This window comes from Salarias fasciatus, chromosome 23 (genome assembly GCF_902148845.1).
Source record: "Salarias fasciatus chromosome 23, fSalaFa1.1, whole genome shotgun sequence".
NCBI lineage: Eukaryota > Metazoa > Chordata > Actinopteri > Blenniiformes > Blenniidae > Salarias > Salarias fasciatus.
Genome location: NC_043766.1, coordinates 10,332,363 through 10,345,106, shown reverse-complemented (window position 1 = coordinate 10,345,106; position 12,744 = coordinate 10,332,363). Strand labels below are relative to the sequence as shown.

Sequence of the window (12,744 nt, the reverse complement as noted above, 5' to 3'; positions counted from 1 at the left end):
CATCACTGCCTCCAAAACATGTATTTGACCTCGGCTAAACTGGAAATGCAGGGCGACAACAGCAGCTATCAGACCTTGTATTTACCGTTATCTCTCCAGCACACCTCCCCATAAAACCCCTTCACATTCTAGATGCGATTGATTTTTTTTTTTCGCTACCTTGACCTCCTACCTGAGTCTGAAAGGAACTGTGAAAGTGCATTGTGCTGTATGCCCACGTGGCTCTTGAAAAGAGTTCTCTCGTGCTAAATAAAACCCTCCGGTTTAAAAAAAAAAAAGAAAAAAAAGGAAGAAAAAAAAAAACTCAGCGAGGAAGTAAATGACACCAGATAAGCCCCCACATGGTGCTGCAGGTAGATAAGGTGCTGCAGGGTAATCCTGGGGTAGAAAGTTTGAGTTGCTGGAGCAGAAAGTAATGAGACTCATTTGAGCTTTTTTTTTTTTTTTTTTTTTGAGTACATGATTCTCATCAGTTAATTTTGTGTCAACTCCCTTTTGCAGTATAGAAAGTTATGCTCAAACCTTATAGATACACACACATATATATCATAGAACTTATGATTAGGACACATTCTTTAGATTATTATTAAACACCAACTCTTTTTATTGAAACTGATCAACATATACCACAGTAAAAACCTTTTCAACAGTGATACTGACAATTCAAGACGCATCCCACAACAGTAACTCCTTCACTGACTTCAATAAGGGCAAAAGTGACATTGTGGCAATGACATTGTGCCAAAACGTTCGACTTGTACTGCAGCTTCATGCATCCCGGTGCACCCTGGCTAACCAAATCCATGCATTAGCATGGAAATTACCTTTTCTCTGTACCACGATACTCAGAAAAAAAAGAAGAGAAAAATAGCAGTAATAAACCTTTCTGTAGTGTTCTGACCTGTCGTAAACATTAAAATTATGTTATTCCAACTGCACAGATCACAAACAATCTCATTTTCCTAGTACCTGAGGATACAACCCCACAAATCCCGCTCCACATACAAACATGACAGACCTTCAGCCAATTTTCTGCAGCCCCTCGACCAGCAAGGGGCAGGGTTTGTGAGTGTGGTAAATAAAATCAACTGCCATAAAAACACAATGGTGATCCTCAACGAGCTGGTGAACAGTTTCCTTTAGACACACTGCAGACGTCGCAGGTTCCTTGTCAGTTGGAGTCTCAGCTCAGTCATCTGGTATCGGCGAATTGCAATTCCCATGGTAGATATAAATGGGTCCGTCACAGCGATAATACAACTGAAACACGTCTCCGTATCCGTGGTCTCTCCACCAGGTGCACAGCTGCCGGTTCCAGCCACAGGCCAAGGAATAAAACAGCTCTGGATGCTCCATGCCGATCATGGTGAAGAAGTCCTGGTCTCCCAGGTGGCCTCTGAAGCGATACTGGTCTGCCAGTTTGGTCACATTGCTGGGTTCCAACAGCTGGTTGTAGAGAGTCGAAGCCCTCATTGCACCAAGGTCCAATAACATCACACCACTGTTGAATCCTGGGAGACCCTCGGGGGCAGGCTCTCCAACTCTGGTCTTTGGGTTCTCCTTCCGATACTGCCAGAACGTGTGTCTGAAGATTGAAGAAAAGAAGGCTTAGGAAATAATAGCAGACAGTGCCATTTATCACAAATGCTACAGCAGATTTCTTTCTTGTGTAGGCCATAGTAAAGAGCCAAATATGGATGACAAAACTGCATTTGTGTGACTTCTGTGCAGTCCTTTTAAAACTTTATGAATTACACTGCACCACCCAATTTCTTAGAGCCAACCAATAAGAAGTGATAAATTCTAGAGCAAACACCTAAAACTGCAAACATGTTTGTAGCATGTGTGATCAACGGCACACAGGCTATGATAGTCTTTGGTGTTCTAAGAAGATTATCAACTGGGTGCATCACAGGAAATGGGGGCATTTTCAGTACACACTTTCTGAAGAAACAGTGCTGTGGGAAGAAAGAGAAGAGAGGAGCTACAGGGAGAGAACTGGTGGACGAGTGGCACAACATGTTGCAGTGCCAGAGCTTTGTGCCAAGGCAGCACCCTGTCCTGCCAACATACCTAAGAGAGCGGCTGAAAGGGGACGTACAGCGCCATTCAACTAACCTTTGTACGCCAAGATTTCTGTGTGAACTGAGGGTTCACAGAAATACCCCACACCTTTTGGTGTGCACAAAATCACATTTTTGTTTGCACCACTGGCCTCTCATTATAATGCGAAAAGCACCAGACACCACATAATCAGGAGTTCAACATGTTTTGTTATTGATTGCTGTGTTCAGATCATTCTGAGGCGACGAGGCTCCATTAACTGTCAGATCAGCTGTAACGCTGACACGCTTCATGCAGTAACACATATGTTAAAGGCCCGTACAGAAAAGTTTGGAGTTCAACTCCACAGCACTCATCGGCCTGAGACGCTGTCCTACAGAAGCATTCAAAGTATTTTTAATCATTTGGGTGTCTCACTCACAAAAGTCAAGACTAGAGATTTTTCAAAAGCCATTAACATCACATTGTACCGATCAATCATAATCCATCCATTCTTAACCATTTAGTTCCTAAAGGTTTTCCGTATCGAACACTTCCAGCAATTTTAACTCAGTGTATCAAATATCATTATTTCTGGTTCACTTATTTAACAGCCAGTACGTTTATTGTAATGTAGATTACACAACATGAAAAGTCAGATTGAAGAAGTCACATTCCTGGCTCCACTTCATTGATTGGATTCATCCTGTTTTTTTTGTTAGAAGCGTTTCACAGGGGCTGCATGCTGGTGTAAGGGTTTGCAGGCTTACCTCATGGCTACAAAATAGTTTCTAAATGCAAAATGATACAGGTGATGAATGTTTCCACATAAGGGAAATATATATATATATATATATGTATGTGTGTGTGTGTGTGTGTGTGTGTGTGTGTGTGTGTGTGTGTAAATGCATGCAAATATTTGGATTTATGCATATATGGGATGTTCTCTCACAACCCTAGAGTAGTTTTGGCAGCAAATTGATCTGGAGGGAAAAGCAAGTCTCTTCAGTGGGTCCATTGACCTTTGCAGAATAACAGCGGTTGCAGTAATGCGATGTTGCTGTGCCATAGAGTTCCTTCCATCTAACTTTGTTAAAGGTAAAGATAAACATTGCTTCTATTTACAATGACAAACTGTAAGATAACAACAAAAGGGGTACATTTTCACATCCATTAAAAGAGAGATTAATTGCAGTGAGGGTTAGAGTGGGTGATTTAAGTCAGAAAAAATCTACTGCACACCATAAATTAACTTTTTTTTTTTTTTAGAAATGGCTGTTCGCTATTTGGAAAAAAAAAAAAACCCTTGGTCACATCAACAACTTTAATTATTTATCCAGTGCTTGTTTTCCTGCAGTTTACATTTCTACCAAACCTATGGAGACATTTGTTTTCACTGCTGTGCTTGTTCTATTTTTGTTTTCTGTGGAGATGGCTGTTCGCTTTGAGAAAGTACAAAATGCTCTTTTCCATACACTGACAGCTGGCGCAAAGCTGTTTTATTACTTCTGAACACGAGCATGAATGGGAATGTACACTTCACTGCATGCCTCTGCACACGCACACACCACTGCACACACACGCACACACACACACACACACACACACACACACACACACACACACACACACACACACACACACACACACACACACAGCTCACCCCATCACTGAGATTATTCTTAGCACTGGTTAAAGTGGAAAGAAAAACTTACTGCAGATTAAATATTGATGAAGAAATGTGCTTAAACAGATGGAAGAGCGGGAGAGCTCTTCCTGACTACTTAGATTTGTTGAAAATTACAGCAAGTGCTCCTGATCTCTGCTCTGTCTGCTTTCTTGTTGCAGATAAATGCATGTGGGAAAGTTGAGCAGAAACATCATGCTTTTGTATTTTTCTCATCCCCCTATCTCTCATACTCGTGTTCATGCTGCCATATCCTTACTGACCCACATTCCCAGCCGTTTGTCACAGTTTCAGTCTGGTGACCTCTGCAGTGCATTTATCATTATAAAGGCATATCGCGCATCTATGTGACCTGAGACACATCAGGATGAGTGCGGTTGGTGTGGGAACATTATTTCTGACTTTTCACTGTCTGACAATTGAATTAAGGTTTAAGGTTAATTAAGGCTGTCTGCATGCTCTCCATAATAATTAGCTGACAGCAAACTGGTTATTACACCTGACAGATAAAGGAAAGGGTTTGTCTTTAGCTTAGAGTCTCTCCACCACTGCACAGTGAAAGACCCTGCTTAAAAAAAAAAAAGTATAATAATAATAAAAGAGCACATAGAGTGGAAGCAGACTGTACTTAAGGAGACAGATGTGACTGTTGTGCTGCACATGGCTTTCAGTGGAGCCAAAAATACCCCTTTCCCACTGGCCAAAAAACCTGTTTAAACCCGCTAACAATCGGCTCCTCATGGCAGAGTGGGAAAGGGTTTAACCGGCATTTTAAAGCGGGTCGTTCAACGCTGCAATCGACCTGGGGACTGTGTTCCGCTGCATTGTTTACTTTCGTTTTGCTCCGTCGTGCTGATGATGTCATCAACGTGGGACACCATCAGCGCGGGAAAACGCAGCGACACGGCTCACCAGCAGACGGCTAGACCCGCGTCTGCAGGCAGTGGGAAAGGAGTCTAAGAAGCTGGTTATTAGCGGGTCGAAGACACGGGTCGACCCGCTAGTTGCAGTGGGAAAGGGGTAAAAAGGAATGTAAAAATGAACTCTGGAAGTCTTGATTTAGCATCTAATCAACACAAATTTAAGACGTCAGCAAAAAAGTGTGAAATAACTCAAACGGTGTTTTGTATTCAACATTCCTCCTTTGTTTTGTGGACAGCACAGATAACCCGTGGCTTTCTCTGAGTGAGCGTCCTGAGCTGGTCACCTGCAATGGTTTTGACTCCACAGGTCTGCCTTGTCAGGTTTCATTTGTGGAATTTCTTGCCTTCTTAATGGGGTTGGGACCATCAGCTGTGTTGTACAGATGTCAGGCTGGTAGAATTTATATTACGACAAGAACCAATCAGCTAAGTATATATATATATATATATATATATATATATATATATATATATATATATATATATATATATATATATATATATATACACATATATATATGTATACACACGTATATATACACACACGGACGGTTTTTTATATATATATATATAAAAAACCGTCCATCATCACTTTAAGAACTGACAGTCGGTCAGTCTGGAAAAGAGAAAAAACTTTCAGTGTGTGCTCAGGTGCAATCACAAAAACCAAAAACTGGCTCACTTGAGGACCGCCTTAGCAGAGGAAGACCAGGACTCAGCTCTGCTGCTGAGGATAACTTTATTCGAGTCACCAGCATCAGAATTCACATGTTGACAGCACCTCAGATAAATGCCACACAGTTATAGCAGCAGACGCACCTCCTCATCAGCTTTAAAAAAGGAGACTGAATCAGACCTTTATGGTCAAATAGCTGTGAGGAAACCTCTACTAAAGAAAAGCAACAAGTGGAAGAGATTTGGTTGGGCAAAGAAACATAAGGAATGGTTATTAGACCAGTGGAAATCTGCGCTCTGGTCTGATGACTCCAAATTTTAAATCTTTGAAATGTTTGATTACATTCGCTGTGTCTTTGTGTGACACAGAAAAGGCCAGCGGATGGTTTTTACATACATGGTTCCTTATTTGTCCCCAGGGAATAATTTGAGGCACACAGAGCAGCATTAACAGAAGAGAGAAAGAGTGCCAAAAGATAACTGAAGCACCGTGAGTTAAAAATAAATGTAAAAAAATATGTAAATAAGTATTAAGTTGCACCGTGGGTGGGGGTGGAGGAGAGTTGAGGAGGTTTACACCTCTGGGGACAAAAGTTGCTCCGAGTCCTGCACCCGGGCCAGGGGACACTCCGTCCTGAGGGGAGCCACTCAGCAGCAGCATAAAGGGTCCTACATGACCCTGATTGCTAAACTGACATTTTGCTGCTCACGCACTGAGGAAAGACTTCTTATTGGGAGTCCGATGATCTTAGAGCAGAATAACAGTGAGCTCCAGGCAGTTTCTGTTCTGGAGGGTGACAGAATGAAACCAGCAGGTTATGGAGAATGTGGCTATGCTCTCAATGAATGGGTAACAGAAAGTAAGCAGGATGATTTTATTGACTCCAAAAGAATTGAGGAGATGCTGCTGGTGTAGGCATTTCCTCTGTGTTGCAGGAGAATTTCAGCCCACTATTAAAGATGTGGCCCAAGTACTCGTACTCTTCGACTAGTTCCACAGGATTCCACTAAAAACATCAAACAGCGGACCAGTGACAGCATCAACTTGGATGCTGTCACTGGTCCACTGTTTGATGCATTTATTAACCTTGTTTTTCCTCCCAACAATCGGGTTTTTCGCAGGAGTAAGCAGAATGGTGTAGTAGCCTGCAGAACCAAGGGGTGGGACAGCAAAGGAGCTAAATGGATCTGGGACAGAACCATAGCATTTGTCCAATATCTTCCCTTGGCAGGTGGTGCAGGTGACAACCCAGTCAGTCACCCAGACCATTGGAGATTTATTCAAAACTGAAGGCTCACTGTAACCAGCATGGCTACCACAGCATCCTGCAGCAACATGACACCCCAGCCAGCTCGCTTTTAGTTGGACCATCATTCATTTATTTTTCAACTGGACAATGACTCCAAGCACACCTCCAGGCTCTGTAAGGGCAGTTTGACCAAGGAGGAGGATGATGGAGTGCTGCACTAGATAACCTGGCCTCCAGTCACATAAGCCCAATCCGGATGGTTTAAGAGGAGATGGACCGCAGAGTGAAGGCAAAAGGGCCAACGAGGTCTCGGCCTCTCTGGGAACTCCGTAAAGACTGATGGAAAACCAGTTCATGTGACTGCCTCATGAAACTCATCCAGAGAATGCCAAGAGTGAACAAAGCAGTAATCGAAGCAAAGGGAGGCCACTTCGAAGAATGTGAAATATAGAACATGCTTTGAGTTGTTTTACAGTTTTTATTTACTGCACAATTCCATATGTGTTCATTCATAGTTTGATGCCGTCAGTGAGAAACTATAAATTGACTGGTCGTGTAGATGACGGATGAATTAACAACGGGCAAGCAGCACATCACAACTTATCCTCTTGAGCACTTTTAATAAGTCTTTGTTTAGCTTGAACACCTCTGACTGTCCTCATATCTGAGGTGAGCCTTAGGGGCTTATTGCTTTGAGAGCTGGAGGAGGAGAAGAGAAAATAGCATTTCACACAAGTTATTTCTGATCTTGGCTTCACAGTTCAGAGATACAGAAAACCATTTTAGGTGAACTGTACAGATACACAATTCAACATCTATTCATGACAGCAGGGAAAACTGTTTATGATCTAGTTAAGATCTAGACACTCTGAACATTCAAGGGGATGATGTCGAAATTCTTATTAATGACTGGCTACAGCACTCACACAAACTGTATTTAGTACATCACTCTTGTTTGTCCATCCTCATTTGGACACATAAAAACAATACATTCTGTAATTTCAAGGTGTATTTCACACTCAAGCATGATTTTTGGACATTATAATCTGGGTCATCCTAATCAATGGTACTTATATTAGTCAGTTTTATTATTTGTTGTGCATTAGAAAACAGACTCAGTCAAACTGTACATTAAAGTCTGGAGTTAGGCTCACACTTCCATCCTCGCCTTCCTTCAGCTTTCCCTGCCAGCTCGAGTGTCTCTCACTTGAGAAATAATGAAAAGTATCAGCAGGTGAGAAGGACATTCTGTGCTGCTATTTTATTTGAACGTGTGCCTTCACGTTGTTCAAAACAAGATACAGCCTGCTGTCTGAACGCTGTACATGACACTGTGACAGGGACGGCTGGTTCTGGGCTGGCTAAATGTCCCTTTGATTATAGCAGTCAAAAACAAAAAAAAGAGAAAGAAAATAGTCAACAAAGGAAGCTTATAATGCTGCTGTTGAAAACCAACAGATCAAAGCTTCATATTTGCATATGAGTGGTATTGAGGCTCCTGTGCCAACAGATGGGAATGTAGCTGGGAGCAGGGATCAGTTCTCCGGTCTCACTGTGAGACGTCCATTGCTTGATTCTAGGTTCAGGACTTTAATGAATGGAGTTTGCTTGCTCTCCATCTGCACTTTACTGTTTTCTGTGGGTTACTTAGTAACCCTAAATTGCCTGTATAGGAGAATGTGCGACTCTCTCTGCATTAGCCTTGTGGTGACACCAAGTATCAATGGAATATCATTCCATCGTAACATATCTGCATGCAAATAAGAAAGTGCCTGTCGAATAAGTATTTGCAGATATAAAAGAATGTAAGGAATGTACAGGAATATCAGACCTCTTCAACCACATCTCAGCCCTGATGCAAACACTGAAACACCCCATGTCCTTTATGACCCTTCATAATTAGGCATGGAAAATGAAAATCGGTTCTTGTTGAGAAGCGGATCCTAATGTTTCAATTCCTTGGAATCATCTGCCAATTTATCGATTCCAGTAGCCCAGAATAATGTTGCCATGCACATTGTGAAGCTAAATGCGTGGCGAGGTCATTAACCAGCACAGGTAGCAGGAAACGTGGCGCTCAAGTGGTTCAATCACTAGAAAGCTTGGCTACATTTCATGACAAAGGATGACAACAATACTTAGAGAGTGAATATTTCATCAAAGGGAGGAACTATTACCAATATCCATAAACATTTGCATGACATAATGTCATGCTTTCGATAAGTTTCAGGTCGAATCTCAACTGAGCAGCAGCAGCGTTAACACATCCCGTGCTGTTAATACTGCAGGTAGCTAGCTGACTAATACTGCCCATTATGTTAGTGACGTTTACGTCATTTCGTCATTGTAAAATCTACCATGACTAGTTGATTATTTTAAATTGATGCCTCCTCATGCATTTTTCCCAAACGAAAATCGATGACAATATTGATGAAGCACTGAATCATTGCATGGAAAAAAGGAATTGTAAAAATCTTATCATTTCCCAGTCCTTTTCATAATGTTCTAATCAGCTCTTTTTCAACTATTTTTCTGTTTTTGCGCCCTTTCCGCCACCTTTTATTTTGCTTTTTGTTTCTTTTTTAGTGTATTTTTCATCTTAGAATAATGATTTAATAATGTGTTTTTTTAAAGCCAGTCTTCTAACAATTTTTGTGAAAATGTGATCCATGGATGTCACACAATGGAAAATAAACAAAAAACACGAGGACAGGCATTTCCTCCTGGACCACTGTAAGCAGTCGTGGCTTCGTAGCCATGACACTTGTGTAAGTGGGGCAGAGATACAGAGCATTTTTCCCAATAATGAAGTTTTCAGTGGCAGGATGTGCTCTGAATGTGAGGCTGGTGGGAGGACGTGTTCTCCTGCATAATGCTCTGTCCATTAGGACCCAAACAGTGGGAGCTGAGACCCCGCTCGACTCAACACAGGAAAACACTCCATCAGAGGGAGCGTATACAGTGGCTTGCTCATAGCAAGTTTAAAACATCTAAACGTTACAAAGACTCACAATGAACTGCTGAACAAAGAAGCCTACAAGTATTACAAAGTGAAAACAGATCTTTTGTTTATCTGTTCTGTCCAGCTGAAGCATCTCCAAAATGAAATAAAATAATTCAACATGAAGTGCTCTGATATATTCCCAGACATTACACTGGCCATGATTCGGTACTGAAGAAATATTCAGTACAAAGTAGGATATTGTGGATTGTTTAGTTACATTCTATGCCCACAGCAATATCCTTCAGATCCTCAGTTACGTAAAAACCAAAGTGCTGTCAACACACTTTAATTTCCTTTTAACAAGGAGCAGCAGAAAAAAAGGAGCCACTGCAGGACCTGGAATGTGCTTTAAACTCTGACATTGAAAATATGCCAGTGGAGAGAGACGTCCTTCATACCACGACAAGACGACAGCATGCCCACACATGTTCACACACACACACACACACAGACACACACACTCCTGCTGGTCTACAAAGATAGAGAGCCAGTTTTGACAGTTTGTGTGAAAATCTAGCCTGGGGAAGCTGTGTATGTGTAAGAGGGAGAATATCCTGCTATAGGAACAAAGTCACAAGGGAACTCACATGCTCCATAAGCCACTGATACGTAACAAGGTAGAGACATGGAGCTGTTCGGAGACGCCAAATGCAACTGGAACCTATAGCAGAGAACTGCAACTCCATTTCTAAAAAGACAGATTTACAAAACTGAAATCTCACACTGGATGGAAGAAAAACACCAAAACACAAAGTATTTCACTTTCAGGAAGACAGACAGACAGATAAATAGATTTCTCACAATCAAACTGTCTGATTCTGTCCAATACATTGTACTATGCAGGGTGAAAAAGAACGACAGAGACAACGCAGCCTGCTTATTTTGAGTCTGCTTCCTCGGATGTGAGAAACTTCTCAAACTACTTCAGACATCCTAATGATCTTATACAAGTGCTTACAATGTACTCCTCAAACGAAGCTAAAAACAAATTTATTTGATGAAGCAACTTGCAAATAAGTCACTACATCTGAATGCGATAATTTAGAGAGGGCTGACAGACTAAAACTCACTCACTCTATTCAACGTACAGATTCCTGAAGCATTTCAACACTGTACAGTGTCAGGAAAACTTAAGTACAGTTATTGGACCTTCACAATTGCCTCCAAAATATGGGCTACCTCACAACAAAGCACGTAACCTCATACAACACAAATGATTTTAGTAATGAATGTCTTCACATATGAATTAAATGATCTATAGTACTAATGGAAAATGCAAGTCATCTCCAACACTCTTGTCTCTATAAAGATCAAAAACTGATTAAGGTCAGGAGTGAGCAAACCTGGAGGGAAACAACACTGAGCAAATATGTAGAGCCACTTTGACAACGATTCTCTGGCACTGGGTAAGAACTCTGTTCAACTGTCTGCTAGTTAGAAAACATTGAACAAACGTGGCCTACGGCAGGACGCCATTGAGAGAGCTACTGCGTAGTGTCCATCCTCTCTTTCCACTGTACCACATGCTTTGTATTTTAATAGACGCAAATAATGTTCAGGATGCACAAGGAATCCAATTATGCTATTAATTAATAATTTTGTTAGGAAATTTTTTTTTTGTTTTTAACTTCTCATTTAAATCAAACACTGATTCATTGTTTAAAGACCCCAGAGGAAACCTCCGGCGAGTATGGTTACACTGCTGAGCAGCTGCTCCACAAAAAACCTCCCTTCAGACTGTCGCACGCACGCACGCACGCACGCACGCACGCACGCACGCACGCACGCACGCACGCACGCACGCACACACACACACACACACACACACGTCCTGTTTTGATGCCGTGCCTGAATGGAAAACAGTGAAGTAGTCTAAACGGGCCAGGCGTGTTTGTTTTACTATCTTGGAGAGAAGCGGAAAAAATCAGCCGAGGAACAAAGAGCTTGGAAGTCACAGCCTCTTGTTTATGTGTGCACACACACTCACATGACTCGCAGCAACACACACTGTTGTGTTTCCACCGAAATGACATCAAGCTGATTAATACCTCCTTGCGCCTTACCATAGGTTCACAACTGGTGAAAACTTACTTTTTAGCCATTCAATGACCAACAATAAGAAAGTAGCGAACCAGACATTAAAACTATATTACAGAGACCTACAAAGCCAACCTGCCATTTCTGATATTACATGAAAAAGGAATTCTATCATCCATAGGAGAACCATAAAATAAAGAACGTATCACTGAGATAATGGGAGAACAACCAAAACAAGCAATTTCAAAATGAATGAAATTCAGAAAAGATCCGTCCTCAAGGAATAGAGCATTTAGATTACAAATAACATCAGAAATGCTCAAGTGTTTCAATCAATAGCTGAGATAACTGAAAGACCCTCAATCATGAAAGGAGGCAAGTGAATCCGTCATTCCTCAAGGAGGTAAAGATGAAAAGTAATGAAGCTCACAAACACACCAACGCCAGTTCTGAACGTAGATTGAAATAATTGCCTCTGCCCGATCGAATGGATTGGAACTCATTGTCGATGAACACGTAGATTCATGACAAACTATTTTTGTATGAAATAGACTACAAGTGGTGAGCCATGTTACAACAGAAAACAATGCTGGGCAGTGGGCTGGAAATATGTATGTTGGATATTTGCTAGGTTTGGCTTTAAAGAGAGCTTCATTAAACATATTGCAGTGCTGCACCTCTCTCCAACAACCAGGGTTAAAGGACACCTGACTAAATCTCGGCTCAAATGTCAATAGTGTCTGATAAAAATCAAAAATTTATACTCCAGATATAAACTAAACACTCCAAGAAATAAGCCAAACCATCACGTTTGATTATATACAACATCCAGATGCACAAAATATACAACTTTATATATGAATAAGTATTAAAGTATTCAAGCATTGAAAAATTAAAAACAATACCCATCAAACCGAAATGGGAGAGGTAGTATGAAACTCAAATATCAGAGGTGGCCTGAAAGGAAATACCTGAGACTCATGAAACTGCTATAGACTCGCCATCATTAAGGGAGTTTGTCTCGAAGGTTGTAAGGAAATCTTTGATTGCTGTTAAAATAATATCACTCCTATCAGGTAAACAGAGCTGAGGTTTGGGGGGGGGGGGGGAATGATAAAAAAAAAT

At 41.3% G+C, this 12,744-nt stretch overlaps 1 protein-coding gene across 1 annotated transcript in view; it reads right to left on the bottom strand.

Annotated features, from left to right (window-relative positions):
• Window positions 1-286: 286 nt before the first annotated feature.
• Window positions 287-12,744, bottom strand: part of xxylt1 (xyloside xylosyltransferase 1) — a 62,952-nt gene continuing 50,494 nt past the window's right edge. Inside the window, exon 4 of the mRNA XM_030083465.1 lies at window positions 287-1,585. Within this exon, the coding sequence (XP_029939325.1) occupies window positions 1,189-1,585 (397 nt within the window). The 3' untranslated portion in view covers window positions 287-1,188. The remainder of the gene's footprint in view (window positions 1,586-12,744) is intronic.